A 16,041-nucleotide genomic window follows, 5' to 3' on the forward strand; every position below is an offset into this window, starting at 1 on the left:
GTTTATTGACCATTAACGAACAAGAGACTATATTTTACCAAAGTATTGAAATGGCACCAACTAAATAGAGAGTAGTAGATAAGACTCAAAAGGAGCAGCAAGTCAGGTGTGAAAGGGGTTTAGAATGGAATCTTTTGTCCCTTAATAAAGTAGGTGTGAACACAAATGAGCAAAGGGAATCTTTCATCTAGGTCTTATTGCTCTACCACGTGCGCTTGCTCACTTTCATTAGCTCTCTTTTCATCATTACCCAATTATTATGATTATCTTATCCATCACCCTTCATCTTCTTCATCACATGCAGGGAATTCAAACCTCGAATGCTACCTATCATTTTTCACACTCAACCTTTTCTTTTTTTAATTATTTTCATTTCTTTAACATGCAACCTTTAAAATAAAATTTTATTTTAAATTAGGATTTTGCTGTTACGTTACATTAAAGTTCGATTCTGGAGTTCGAACTGGGGTGCCACCGCCAATGTGGTGGTGTGGAATCCATTGGCTGCTAGGTTACCTTCTGACCATACCCTAATAAAGAAAATTTTCAGGTAATGTTTATTAAATAATTATGGATGTGCTTGGGGTGAAAATAAGGTAACCCTTTTTTTTTTTTTTTTTTTTTTCAAATTCCCAATTATTGTACTGTACACGTAGATTAAGTCAATTCAAATTAGTCATTCATCACTTGTCAACCTTAGGATTTAAATAATACTTTAAAACATTGATATAATCAAAAGCTAAGACCAATTATTTTTTATTTCGTCAAGAAAATTTTTAGGGAGATTGGCTATTTTCACCACTAGCGTTAGGATAAACTTACAACTTCAAGCTATAAGGACTTACGCGTGGTACTCAACTGTCAGCTACCACCTATATGAATTTATGTATGAAATTACATATTGCACACCAATAACGATTGCTGGCAATGAAACTCGAACACTAATAGAACCACATACAATGCAAGGAGCTTACCAATTGAACTAGCCCTCCTTGACAAGACCAAGTATTATTTCAAACATGATAAAACGTTGATATAATCATAAGCTAAGACCATGCCCTCATGCGACCAAGTTGAGGTGGAGAAAATATTTATAATTAATTAGGGTTCAAAAGCTTCACTTTTCGTGTATGGCAGTACGGGAGTAGTAATATATAAATAATATATAATATGGTTGGTGGTGAGTCTAAATTTGGCTTCGTCTTCTTCTTCACTGACCTTCACGTTCAAAAAACAACCCCTTCGTTTATTTGATCTCGTCTGTCGTCTCCATGCTACGTTCCAAAACCATAAAAAAAGCTCATTGCCTCAACCACGAACCACTCACATGATTCTTCGGGTCTTTACACGTCACAAGCAATTTTGATGGTTGAGAAGAGAGCTAATATAGTCAAGAGACTATTTTAGTCACCGCGTAGTGCATTTTCAAACTGTTGAGAATAATTACCCCAGAAATTTCACACGTGAACAAACTCGTTCTAATACCATAATCATGGAACATGCTATAGTGGTGGGTGCAACTATTAGCACACTTCCAATTTTTTGGCCTTTTTTTGTTTTTCAGTGGCTTTAATTGACCAAACTAATGATGTTACGGCTAGGTAGCGGACAATAAAATTCGGCTTTGGAATGCGCCATGTGGTATGTCTAGTAATTGATAGTTGCAGCTTGTTTGTAGTTTTGGGTGTACAGGAGATGGTTGGTTGATGATGCTTGCCTGTTCGAGGCCGTCTTGTTTCGTTTTGTATTGTTCTACTCTTTTGGCTTAGTCTTTGTGGAATTTGAATATTTTGATGGTGATGCGGCAAACTTCAAAATAAGTTGGAAAATTTTTGCTCATCACTTTATGAAATAGAGATGACAAGTTGCACGTACCCAGAAAATGGAAGTTTAGCATGAGAGAAATAGATAGGATCTAGGAAATGCAAGATCTCATTATATATATATATATATATATATATTAATTTTGGGTAACACAATATGATTGGAGCATTCATCCTAAAATCAATTGGGAATAAATGATGTGAACTAAAATATGAGAATTATGAGAGAATATTTGTTTGTAGAAGTTTTCTGAATATTTTTCTTCTTGTATGAGGTCATATTTATAATATAACGGAGCTTTAGTGCCTAAGTAAATAATAAATTCATATTTTATTTACATTAGGAAATCAAGAATTAAAGTAAATCAAATACAATTATAATGGAAATCCTTGATGTATAAGAAAAGACAGTCAATAGTCCACAAGTTATGCCAACAAATCCTATCCCAACATAGAACTCTCAACAAACATGACCAACAATATTGAGAGAAAAGTAATGTGCAAAATTCTTGATTGACATATACACTTTAACATTCAACATGCTACATGCAAGTTCTGGGTAATATTTTCATTACTTAACAATTATTACCAGCTAGGACATGCAAGGAAACTCTAGGTAATAAATATAAATATATTGGTGTCGTGGGTTTTCGAATATGAGATTATTAGTTTAAAAGTCAATATCATTTTTTATTAGGCTAAACCTGGTTGGCAAACTCTAGGTAATATTAACCATGTATAGGTTTTTCATTCTTCTTGCATTTCTGATGTGGTTTTTTAATCATGTATGTTAGTGGGGCTATAGCCCAGTTGGTTATAAATAAGTAAATAAAGAATATGGAGGATCCTCTACCCTAAATAATGTTATAATTAAGCTAGTTGGAACTTAGTTACTAAATTCTTTCACTCTCCGCATTTAGTCTCCTGGCTTCTACGAGTTGATTGGCAAAATTGCTTGCATCGTCTCCAACACATGTCATTTAAGATTTCTCATATCTTTCGTGAGGGGTAATCATGCTGCTGATGCTTTGGCAAATCATGGTGCTTTGGGCTCTGATTTAATTTGGTGGGATACTGCACCTTCTTTTATTTTGCCTTTTTGTTAGCAGGACTGGCTAGGCATTCCTAATTACCAGTTTTTCTAGTTTCTTTTGTTTACTCCTTCAGAGTTTTGTTCTCTTAAGTCAGCATGTTGTTGTGCATTTCTGTCATTGTCTTTCTCTTTTGCAGGGTTTGGTTTGATCCCCATGTTGTTCTTGTATCTTTTTTTTATTTCTTATTAATAAATTATGATCAAGGGGATGGGCGGGGGACTTCTGAAGTGTTGGTCCCTTCTTTGAGAATGATGGATGTTTGTAAATTTGATGACTGATACTGAGAAGCTAATCTCACTTAATCTTTTGGTTTATTTAAAAAAGCTAGTTGGGACTTAGACTTGAAAGTTGGTGAATAGAACATATGGATTTGTTAGTTAGGCCGACCAATATATAATTAGATATTTGAACTTTGGAACGTTTGCAGCACATGGCTTTGCATATTTCAGTTGATTTTAAATAATTAAAAGTGCTCATGACAACATTTCGTATAAAATCTTCAAAGTGTATATATCTAGATTATAAAATAAAAGAGTTTGTTGTTCTTCTAATAAAAGTTTTTCTATGAGCCGAAGTATTTGCTATAGAAGCATTCTCAGTAAGAATTGGATTATAGAAGAAATTTAATTGAGTCGAGGCTAGTGTTGAACACTCTTTAAAAAATACTTTTTGTAAAAGAAGCAATATAATTCACAGGAAAGCTTCAACCAAATTATATTACTAGTATAAAAGAATAAACAAAAACAAAAAACTTGGGTCACCAACGTGACATGTTATTTGTTTTGGCTACAACTTGCTGTCCACTAATGGCTTCACCAAGAGTTGGCCTCCTACTACCAATGGTGGATAGCTCAACTACAGTGTTCGACAGAGTTCCCAACATGTTTCTTGAGTCGTGCTACCTCACATGTATATATGGACCACACTATCCAACTTTAGCTAGCTTCCACTGAAAAACTGGCTCATCATACTTTGCCACAAGCTTGAGATTTCTGCCAAAATGTTCACATGAGATTATGATCTCTTCTTTTGACCGGCATATTGTTTCATTGCACTGAAAGAAAGAAAAAAAAAGGTAGCAATAGTCATCATTATTTGGTGACTTTTGTTGGGGTGACTAAAGTCTTTAGTCCGGAAATGTCACCAGAGACGGACCCACAGTGGTTTCATGGGGTCAAACGACCCTATGGACTCCATGGAAGCAAGGTAGAAGGTGGCTTTGAAATGGGGTATGACTCCATGAGAGAGAGGATTTGCAGACAAGAGGAAGAAGAAGATGAACAGGGCTCTGTTCTGTTTGAAAGAAGCTGGCCAAAACGGCGTCGTTTTGGCCCAGCTTCTAATTTTTTTTTAAAAACAGATTGGCCAAAACGGCGTCGTTTTGGACAAAAACGCGCTGGCCAAAACGGCGTCGTTTTGGACCAGCGATTTTTTTTTTTAAAAGACCTGGCCAAAACGACGTCGTTTTGGACCAGCGAATTTTTTTTTAAAAAGACTTGGCCAAAACGACGTCGTTTTGGTCCAAGTGTTATAAAAAAAAAACACAGATCAGATTCCCAGCTTCTTCCTCCCGAATTTTCACTCCAAAACACCTATTTTCTAAACCTTCAAACCTAAATCCCCAATCTCCACCCCCCACAAACCTTTAACCCTCTTCCCCACCTAGCATTGAAGCTCCAAATCCTCCATTGTCGCCGCTGACAGCAGCTCCGCCACTTCCAAAACCTCGTCGTGGCCAATTGTAATTTGTAATGTTGTTTTTTTACATGAATTATGAATGAATGTACTCTAGTTTTATTTTCAATGTTATTTTAATTTTTCAAAAAAAATTAAACTTTTACACTATGACCCCACGACACAAAATTCTTGGGTCCGTCCCTGAATGTCACCAAATAATGATGACTATTTCCACTTTTTGTTGTAGTGTTGATTTCTTATATTCAGAATTAAAGTGTGTGGTACTATATAATGATCACGTCGTATTATAACAAGTGAATAGATTACACCATGAAACCGTATATTAGGATCATACAATAATTTATATCCTGATTGAAAAATTATTATAAGTTTTCACTTTTCAGCAATAATTAGATCATTAATAGTTTTTTAAACGAAAAAAATACATAAAAGTTATTATCTGATAGAAACTTGTTCTTAATCAATTTTAGGTGATTTAATCAACTCAATCTTATCTATATATATATATACACACGAAGATAAGATTGAGTTGATTAACTGTGTGGAAGGAACAAGGACTTGAACCCTTATCTTGAGTTTCTGCTTAACCCAGTGATGATTAAGTTTGACAATGATACAATTTTGACGTTTGACGTTTGGTTTGGTCGGTTTCGTATTTAGTGTTTAATCTAAGAATTTGACGAATTCAGAGAAAGGTACGTACGTACTTCATACTTTAAGATCCTCTAAATATTTATCCAAAGCTTACAGAAAGTTCCAAAAATAAAGAAAACCAAAATTGCCGGCATGGCATTTCAGTCACTGTCTCCAAAACATAAAATGTGGGCTAAGTTTCAGAAGATATGCCTTTCTGGGCTTGACACTAAACTGCCAAATCATGTGAGAAACTCGATATCCAGTAGTTCTGGGGCCTTATGGAGTAACCAATCCAAGTGATAAAGAGGGTGGATTTTGCAGCTCATGGGTAAGTGATACTTCTTTTTCTTTTGCAGAGCCTTGGAAGTTGGAGGAGGCATTGAGCTTACAAATGAGTTCAATGGTGGCCCATACAAGTCATGATGCCAAAGGTGCTGTGATCATTGAGCAGTACTACATTTCAAATTTATGATTTTAACATCTTTATCCCACTTATATCTACACTATATATGTTCCTTGGGCACATGCATATGGTGTCCCTTTTATCAGTCTGGTCGCTCTGATCGCATTCCATCAAAATATTCGGTAAAATTGGTCACGTAATGGCACAAAATCAACTTTAAAACGGTATTTTCGTCAAAGTGCAACATGTCTACCCATGGAAAAAAAAACTCATGTCTTTTATCAAAAAGACTAGATGCTCTCCTCGATAGAACCCAAATATAATTAAAACTCTTAATAGAGAGAAGATGACATGGTTGAGCAAAAGCATGAGTTTTATAATTAAACTGAGCTATATCTGAATGAAAATATCATTTTAAAGCTGGTCACGTGATTAAACTTAATGAAGAAAAGGAATCAAATTGATGTGTAGACCAAAAGATGAAGGATCACATTGATTGATTTTAATATCCTCTTTAGTGATGATAATTCCAGATATTTGCAACCCGCTATTGGGTCATGACTCATGACAATCACGTAAAAAAAAAAAAAAAAGTAGTTTTCATTAATTGAAATCACATATTTGGAAAGAAAAAGAAAAGAAAAAGAAACATATCTGAAATTAAAGTGATTTTCTCAACAAGAAAAAAAAGAAAATCATGTGATATGATAATTGTTTATAAAAAGATTTTGTTTTATCTGTGCATGTGATTACCCTTGAGAATATGTCTAGGCCCAAATCGAAGTATTAAATTATAAATAAAAATATTTTAAATAATTAAATAATTTTAAATTTATTTATATATAATAAAAAAATAAAACCTATTGGAGCAATCAAGAGGTTTCCTGCATAATTAATTTTGTTTGAAGAATCACACCAATGCCCTTGAATTATATAACCATCTAAGCCCTAATAGGTTGCTCCAATGGCGGGCTTCTTGTTTCCAAAAATTCTTCCTTCCAAACACCAGCCTCACCTTCTTCCTTCCAAAAATCATGGGTGATGACTTGTAGGAAACTAAGCTTTAAAGAACTTACAATTTAAGGGCAAAAACCCATTAAGAAAACTCCAAGGAACCCTCTTGTAATGTCTGGCAACATTGATGTGCCCAAATAAAATAATAAAAAAGTTTCGTGGGAATGGCTTAGATGGTTACTGATAAACTACCCCAATGGCCTCTTTATCATGTCCCAAGTACTATATATATTCATAAATAATAGACGTGTCAAAGTGTTCATGATGGTAAAAACCTGTAGTTCTCAAACATGATAATGGACAAGCAGTCCCCACCAAACGTGGCCTTCCTCACCTCTCCAAGACATGCAAGCCACACACACAATACCTAAAGGCTTGTCCATTCCGGTAAAGATTTGAAATGGTTAGGCACTTTTTACCCCCAAAAAAGAAAAGGGTAAGAACACTCTTGTGAAATGTACTCTTTTTTTTTTTTTGGTTGGATCTTGTGAAATATACTCAAACAACGTAGTCTTATAACATAAAATTTCCTTGCACACTACTACAAAATTTGAAAAGATGACGAAGAATCATTATTATTTTCTTTATTTTTTCAAAATTATTAAGTTTTTTTTTTATTGAACTAGACCCTTTGGCAACCATATATTGTTTAAGCTTGAAAACTTAAGATTTATATTGTTGAAAATTTTGGGAAGAGCTAGAAAGCATTTAGCTAGCGTCTTCTATTTTTAGCCCGTACCCCTCAAATTCAACCCAATACAAGTTACTTTTATCAGTCCCCTACCATCATAGTCATACTTCTACTTTTAGATGTTCCATCGTATAGTCAATGTCATGCTTTGCAGTAGTGACCAAAAAACAAAATTTCTTATATCAGTTATATCTATTGTTAAAGAATTTAACGTGTTATGAACTCCGAAGTTAAGCGAGTTTGGGCGAGAGTAGTATTATGATGTGTGACCTCCTGTGAAGTCCTCGTGTTGCATCCCTTCTTTTAAAAGGATGCGATCATACCAACTCACATGCACTGGATCCCATCAAAACTTCGAAGTTAAACGAGTTTGGGCGAGAATAGTACTAGGATGGGTGACCTCCTGGGAAGTTCTCGTGTTGCATCCCTTCTTTTAAAAAATTCAGGTGGAGCTTGCTTGGGTGCATCCTGGGATTGGAGCTTTTAAATTAAATGTGGATGGTACTTGTAAGCCTTGGTCTAGGGCTATTGGTGCTGGGGGTGTTATCTGTGATTCCGTGGGAGATTGGGTTGGTGGTTTTTCTGTGAATTTGGGGATTGGTCAGATTTTGGAAGTTGAGCTATGGGGGCTGTTTTTTGGTTTGCAGCTTGCTGTAGATCGTGGGATCTCTAATCTTGTGATTGATATGGATTCAGCTCTTGTTGTGCATCTCATGAAGAGTCCTGATACTTTTGGAGGCCATCCTCTTGCTGGTCTGTTAGCTAGTTGCTGGGATTTTATAAAGCTGCTCCGTGATTGTGATCTTCAGCATGTTTATCGTGAGCAGAACTGCTTGGCTGACTGTGTGGCTAATGGTAGCTATAATCTGGACTTAGACGTGTGTTGGTTTGACTCAGTGCCTCTTTGGGCTGAAGTAGCTTTGGTAAATGATAGGATTGGGGTCTCTAGATCCCGTTGTTCCTGTTGTGTAGGTTATGTTTGGAGTTTTTTTCCCCTTGTGTCATCAAAAAAAAAAAAAAAGAAAAAAAGAATTTAACGTGTTATAATGTCAGACTGTTAAATAACGTCGTTTTAATCCAATACAAGTATATTTTTGCTCTCGATGAAAATTTGATCACATATAATATATGAGGTTAAATTATTTGGAAAGAAAACAATAGCCTTCTGTAGTTATAGCTGTCCCTCTCTAGGGCAAAGATGGAGACAAGAAAAGCCCGCACAAAACTTTCAATTTCAATGTTTAGGCTAAGGAACAATAATGCTTCAAAATCAAAACCAGATTCATATCGAAACCGAACTATTTGTTGATATCGATAGGGAGGGTCCATTAATAATATATGTATGTTATGTACTGTCTCGAAAACAAATTCAGCCTACAAACAATAATGCACTACTGCCCAACTCTCTAAAGGATAAAACGTATTCGACTTGCTTCTTGCATAGCACTTCATTGGTGCCCCCACATCAGTTGGATCAATTCAGGAATGACTGTAGCTGTGGCCCCGTTTACCTTGTCCCACATTTAGCATTTGGAGTTCGAATATATGTTTGGTAGGAGAGACACTTGTGTGAAACGGATCAATTATTGTATTTTATACGTGATAATTTATTTACATGGTATTGTGTGACTTCACAATTAGTTGTTAGTATGTGAGATTTGATTAACAGTTTGACAACGTAACATGTCAAATATTTAAGGATTATACTATTACTAAAAATAGTTACTCATGCATGCACGTTGGTGACTTTAACTGTTCATACATTATGAGACTGTGTAAGTAATTTTTAGTCATTAATATATATTATAAGCTATTAATAGAGCGACTGTCCCTAACATCTCTCGACGTTAACATTACAGTAGAGATTGTTGGTTGGATTCCCAATTGACAACTGCCTAAGTATAGTTGACCCAAAAAATATTGTCCAAATTGAGAGTTAAAATAATTGATTTAGATCTAAAACCATGGCAGCCGCACCACGAGTCCATGACCATGCTAAGCTTAGTTTATGTGGGTTGGCTCACAAACCGAGTTAAAACCCTCCTTCCATGCCCATGTGGGTGCATTCGTCGCCTAGCAAAAATTTGCATAGGATTCAAATGCAATGTAGACTTGGCCATGGCTGCCACGTGTATGCAGGTGTAGCATCCACGTGGTGACGCCCTCGGATGCCTTTTTTTTGGCTGTGGAACTAGAATTTAAAAAAAAAAAAAACAGACAATAAAAATACAGAAAACAACGCAGTAGTAGATTGTAGATCTGTGGCTGTCTCATGAACCTACAGAATCTAAACCATTTTTTTCCTTCTTTATTAAATAGCAGTAGCAGACACAAAAATGAAACGGCAACACCACGCTCACTTCGAGCGCGTGTATTATTAGCATTTGGAAATAATTTCTCCTTTTTTTTTATATCTTCAATGGGAAGTGAAATTCTATACAAAATACAAAATAATAATTGTTCGCAGGACCTGCGCTGAAATTTAGAGAATCAAATGCAAACGGATATGATACTCAATAGTAAAGGTTCTCGGATGACAAATTATGAATTTGAGTCATAACATTTGATTAACATGTGTGAGTTTAGAACTTGAACGGTATCATTATTCGTTTTATGTTTTTATGTTTTTGGAATTTTGGAATTTTATGAAAAAGACTTTATTCACGTAGGGTAAATCTCAAAGACTTTTTTTTTTTTTTTTTGGTGTTGATTGATTGATTGTATCCCCTTCTACTTCTATTACTGCATAAGCCACCCCCCACGTGTTCTTGTTAGTGGTAATGATATGACCCGATTTTGCATGCACATTAAGTAATCTCACGATGTATTTCTGGTTGCAATTATTTTTCACTTTCTACTTAAAATATACAACTAAAGAAGGAAATAGTATTTCCACCTGTTTCACTGTTACCTTATGACGAGGAATGCATATATAAATGTTTAGGTACATCTATTTGTTTGACCAAAAAAAAAGTATATGTTTGTGACGAGTTTGATAACTTTATTGTGATGCGCACGTGCATTATTTTATTGTAAATATTCTCTATAATTTGAACGAAAAAAGAAAAATGCAATAATAGTGGATTAGAAATACTAAATCAAGTGAAAGACGTCCCTTCACTAGTGTAGTGTTTTGGAGTAATTGCTCTCTCAAGTAAGGTCATGAATTCGAGTTATAGCATCTATGTAATGTGTGTGAGTTTAATATATTATTGTCCCTCTCCATATTTATTCAAGGACAGAGGGAACTTCATTGAATCATTCATGGTGAGTTTTCAATGAGGAAGCTTTCCACGTAATGAGTCCAGTTTTATTAGCATTTAATGAACCAAAAGATCCACAAAACTTAATTATCTTGACAAAATTAAACTAGTACAATATCTTATGGGAGGCCATTTATAATGGACATATGCTTTACCTACAAAAATGGTATATGAAATCAATTCAGCATCTACTTTCCCTATCTTTGGAGAAATGTCCTATTTGATAGAAAATTTGCGATAGCAATTTAATTTATCGAATTAATATGATTTTATTTTTCGCTCTATGTTATTTTAGTTATTTTTGCTCGTCGCAATAGAAGGGAATCAAATATTTGACCTAGTATGGTTTTAAAAAAAGGTTAATATTTTTAACTTCCAAAAGAAATTTATTTATGGATTCTCGTTTTGGTTATTAAAAAGTTTTACGCTAATAATAATACACTTCAAATTACAAGGTGTTCTTCCAAAACGATGTCGTATAGTAGCTGTCTATGTCACCAAACTCGAAGTCCAAGTGGTTGACCGTATGAAAAAAAGAAAGAAAATACAATACATAAATTTTCACGTTCGTATGTCTACTTTTACACCGTATTTCTATACCTGTCTCTCTGCGTGTGTCTTTGTCTCAGTGTCTCTGTGCGTCATTTTCTCCAGCAAACAAAATCCATCAAACTCTCTCTCTCTCTCTCTCTCTCTCTGTGTAACGCTCATCAGCTCTGTACTTCCTCCTTCCCATTTCACACACTACACACACACCACAAACACTCACGGTCTCTCTCTCTCTCTTGCTTTCTCTCTCTCTCTAAATGGCTGAATCTCACTCAAGAAGATGAAAATTCCCAGCAAGCCCCGCCACCCCTCGCCGACATTCCCACCACCAGACTCGGATCTTCACCCACCCAGGCCCAGCAGCGCTCGCAGAAAGACCCGAGCTCCCGGTTCGGCCCGGTTGAAGCGGGCCGGCCTTCCGGCCGGAAAGCGGAGCCGACCCGAGACGCCTCTACTCAAGTGGAAGATCGACGAAGGCCACGAAGACCACCGCGGGGATAGAAGAAAAGACCAAAATGCCCCTGAGGAGGAGAGAGAAGATGGGGGGAAGAGGAAGAGCAGGAAGGGAAGAGAGGTCGCCATGTCTGCCAGGAAGCTCGCCGCCGGGCTATGGCGGCTGCAGTTGCCGGAAAATGTTTCGGGTGTACCAGGGCGGAGTGGTCAGCTAGGGTTTCAGGTGAGTTTGGTCTCGGAAGTTATCTTCTTTGGTCATCAAAGATCTGAAAGTTTTTGGTAAAATGGGTCTTCTTTGAAACCTTGATGAAATCTCATTTCATTGGAGTTTGACCTTTTTTTTTGTCAAAAAGTTTATTTATTTATGTGTTTTACTTTTGAAAAAAAAATTATGGTTAATGCATTTGGTGTTGTTTAATTTGCAATTTTAAGTTGGATAAAGACTATTGGTGCTGATATTTGTGGTACTGTTGTATTTTTTTTTTTCTTCATGATATATATTTCTTGGTTTTTATTTTTTAATTTGGGGTTTAAGAAACCAAGCATTGTTACTCAAGATTTGATTGATCTTACAAAGAAAGAAAAAGCCTTCTCTGCGTTGATTGATCTTACAGAGATTGTGTTTTCTTTAAAGCTTTAGAATGAAATGGTTCTCTTTGATCTTTTTAACATGATGATGATTGTGTTCTTAAGTGTTTAGGATGAAATCTGTGTTGAGGTGGTAATGCTTGTAAGTTTCCATCAATGTGCTGCTGAGAATATCTTAGTTTGGTAGTTAATTGGTTTTGAGATATTTTCAGACCTGCTTTTTAAAATAAGATTCGTGACGTTGCTTCAAGTTAATCTGAATGTATTAACGTGGAACTGTGAGATATGATGATACAGTGGTTGGACATTTATGCATTTCTTTGATGCATTATGAAAATTCCGGGTCGTTACACTTTTCTTTGATATGTTCTGAGATAGTCCTTGCGTGCTGTTTTAGCACATCTATGTCATAATATGCCTTAATCTCAACTTGCTGGTATTTATGCTGTTGTATACTGTAAATTTTGAGTTTCAATGTTGTCGTCTTCTATGCAGCCTGACGTCGGCCATATCAGCGTACCGTTTCTCCGTAATCGCAACAGCAAAGCATATGCTTCTGAAGCAAATGATTTTTTACAAAGCCCTAGTTCTACCTCAAGGAATGGATTCTTGTCCAAGGTATGATTCTTCCTTGATCACTTACAATGAATTGTCAATGATCTGTAAATTCTGAATGAGCATCACATGTTATGAACTTCAGTACAATATGATCCCTTTATTGTCTTGTACACGTGTCACACATGCTTAGCTCCATTTAAGTCAAGCTCCCTGGCAGAACCTGCTGTAGATAACTTACTTTCCTAGTATTGATGCTATATACTTATTAAGAACCATCTCCTTTGGGAATAAAATAAAGTTAAAGATGGTAATCCAATCATCTTTCTTGTATTCCATATGAATAGAATGTTATGGAAAATATAGAAGTAGTGTTACTCATATGGGAATATGTATTTAAACATAGAAGCAAATACACATTAATGCTCATATTTGGATGGAAAATAAAGAAGAAAAGATTTACTTGTATAAGAAATTTGGTGTAAATAGATGTATACCATATTCTTTTAATTGAATCAAAAGACATAAGGTCTTTAATTAGCAACATTGTCTGATGGAAAACAAGGGGGAAAATATGGAATTTTGTGAGAGGGAGAAGCATAACAAGGCTTGGTGGACTTTCCAACTGTAGAGAAAAGGGAGAAATATGAAAATTTAATGTTATATGTGATTTATTTTCTATTAATGTCTTTTTTCTCAACCATTAGATCAAATATGGATGACTGAAATGCATTCAGGTGCACCTCAGCCGGCTGGGAAACATGTCCTTATTTAACGATCTTATTAGAGAGTAACTCATATATATTTACTTAAAATTTTAGAACAAGCAGTTTATATGTTTTAACTTTTTTCCTCTTTTCCATTGGTTTCTCAACATCTCTTATTTGAGATCTGTTTCCCCCCTCGAGCAATTTAAGGTCTGTTTTTGTTTTTGTTTTTTTTGCCTCTAATTTTTAGCTCAAACGTTAATTTCAGTTATCCAACTCTGCCATGGAGGGGCAAACAAAATGGGATCCTGTCTGCTTGAAAACATCAGATGAGGTACGACAAATTTACAGCCAAATGAAGCTTCTTGATCAACAAGCAAGTGCTGCATCAGTGGCATCTGTACTTGAAGCTGAGTTAGAGCAGGCTCGAGCTCGAATTCAGGAGCTTGAGATGGATCGGCGTTCCTCAAAAAAGAAACTCGAACACTTCTTAAGGAATGTCAGTGAGGAAAGGGTTTCATGGAGGAGCAGAGAGCATGAGAAAGTCCGTGCATTTATTGATGACATCAAGGCTGAACTGAACCGGGAAAGGAAAAATCGTCAGAGAACTGAAATTCTCAATTCCAAATTGGTTAATGAGCTTGCTGATGCCAAGTTATCAGCAAAGCGATACATACAGGACTACGAAAAAGAAAGAAAGGCGAGAGAATTAATTGAGGAAGTATGTGATGAGCTTGCTAAGGAAATTGGAGAAGACAAGGCTGAAGTTGAAGCATTGAAGAGAGAATCCATGAAACTCAGAGAGGAAGTGGAAGAGGAAAGGAAGATGTTACAGATGGCTGAGGTCTGGCGTGAAGAACGTGTTCAAATGAAGCTGGTTGATGCTAAGGTGGCAGTTGAGGAGAAGTATTCTCTGATGAACAAGCTTGTGGTAAATCTAGAGAATTTTCTGAGGTCAAGAAGTGCAACCCCAGATGTGAAGGAAATGAGAGAAGCAGAGTTTCTTCGACAGGCTGCTGCTACCGTGAATATTCAAGACGTCAAGGATGTTTCTTATGAACCCCCCAATCCTGATGATATCTTTTCCGTGTTCGAAGAGGTTAATTTTGGTGAGCCTAATGAGAGGGAGATTGAGCAATGTGTTGCCTACAGTCCTGCTAGCCATGCTTCCAAAATTCGTACTGTGAGTCCCGAAGTCAATGGAATCAACAAGGACCGGATCCAAAGACATCCAATTGCATATGTTGGTCATAATGGTGATATTGAAGAAGATGAGAGTGGATGGGAAACTGTGAGCCATCTTGAGGATCAGGGCTCAAGCTACTCACCAGACGGGAGTGCCCCATCTGTCAATAAGAATCGCCGAGAGAGTAATGTCTCAGAGAGTGGAACAGAATGGGAAGACAATGAAGGTGAGGAAACACCAATCACTGAAATCAGTGAGGTTTGCTCGGTACCAACAAAGCAGATTAAGAAGGTATCATCAATAGCAAGGCTTTGGCGATCCGGCCAAAATAACGGGGACAACTACAAGATAATCTCTTTAGAGGGAATAAATGGCAGGCTTTCGAATGGAAGGATATCTACTGGGGGTATCGTATCTCCGGATCGGGGTTCAGGTAAAGGTGGGCTTAGCCCCTCTGATTTGGTGGGGCAGTGGAGTTCTCCCGAGTCAGGGAATCACGTTCGAGGAATGAAAGGGTGCATTCCTCTTGGGGCGCAGAAGCATAGTTTGAAGGCAAAGCTTTTGGAGGCAAGGTTGGACAGTCAAAAAGTTCAATTGCGTCATGTGCTTAAGCAGAAGATCTAGAAGTAGCAAGGCAGAGCTTGCTCATCCAAAATACTCACAAACCCGGACAAAAATAAGTAGTTCCATTTCTCACCGTGCAAGGTACCAACTTTCTGCTACTTGAAACTGCTCGCATGCGGTGGGGATGAAGAGTCTGAATAATGCAGATGGTAATGGACTCACATCTTGTTTCCCAATTTACACCCATAATTATGCTATGCTTACAGTTCCATGATAATCTGGATGAACAACCAGGCTAGGTTATCTTGTGTCATATGAGGGGCTGTTGGTTCTGCTTGTTTTGGGGGTCTTTGCAAGTGATCCAGAAATCAAGTCATATTATTTGTATCATTTTTAGTCTAGAGGACACCATTTAAGGAAAATGGGAGACAAACGAAAACATTTCCTTATCTGTAATATGTATTTTGTTATGAGAAATGTTCGATTTAGTTTCTTTTAGGAAATGGAAACTCTCTGGTCCAATGTGATTTGGGAAATAGGAACTAAGACGGACAACCCATACTGGTTAAAAGTGCTACTAACGTACTAAACAAATACTTTTGACTGCTTGCCATTAGAGTATAGCTAAGTTGGTTGAAAAGGTTGAGCAATGCCCGAGTTATAGGTCATGTTCCACTTTGCTCTTTGAACTTCCAATTTGGTTCTAAAACTCCTAAAACTTTCAATTTGTGTCGATCCCCCTCCTGTTAGTTATGTCCATTAATCCATCAAATTGAGGGTCCTTTTTGTCCCCTTTAGTTCAAACTTGTTTTAACAC

General features: G+C 36.5%; 1 protein-coding gene and 1 non-coding gene across 2 annotated transcripts; both read left to right on the top strand.

Annotated features, from left to right (window-relative positions):
• The first annotated feature begins 7,668 nt into the window (after nucleotides 1-7,668).
• Nucleotides 7,669-7,787, top strand: LOC117626809. Its single transcript, XR_004585631.1, has one exon. It is a non-coding gene; the product is annotated as a 5S ribosomal RNA (ribosomal RNA).
• A 3,476-nt stretch (nucleotides 7,788-11,263) lies between these two features.
• On the top strand, nucleotides 11,264-15,727 carry LOC117624757 (coiled-coil domain-containing protein 39-like). Its single transcript, XM_034356192.1, has 3 exons — nucleotides 11,264-11,847; nucleotides 12,708-12,830; nucleotides 13,743-15,727. The coding sequence occupies exons 1-3, from the start codon at nucleotides 11,452-11,454 to the stop codon at nucleotides 15,282-15,284; spliced, it is 2,061 nt and encodes a 686-aa protein (XP_034212083.1). The 5' UTR covers nucleotides 11,264-11,451; the 3' UTR covers nucleotides 15,285-15,727.
• Nucleotides 15,728-16,041: the final 314 nt, after the last annotated feature.

This window comes from Prunus dulcis, chromosome 4 (genome assembly GCF_902201215.1).
Source record: "Prunus dulcis chromosome 4, ALMONDv2, whole genome shotgun sequence".
NCBI lineage: Eukaryota > Viridiplantae > Streptophyta > Magnoliopsida > Rosales > Rosaceae > Prunus > Prunus dulcis.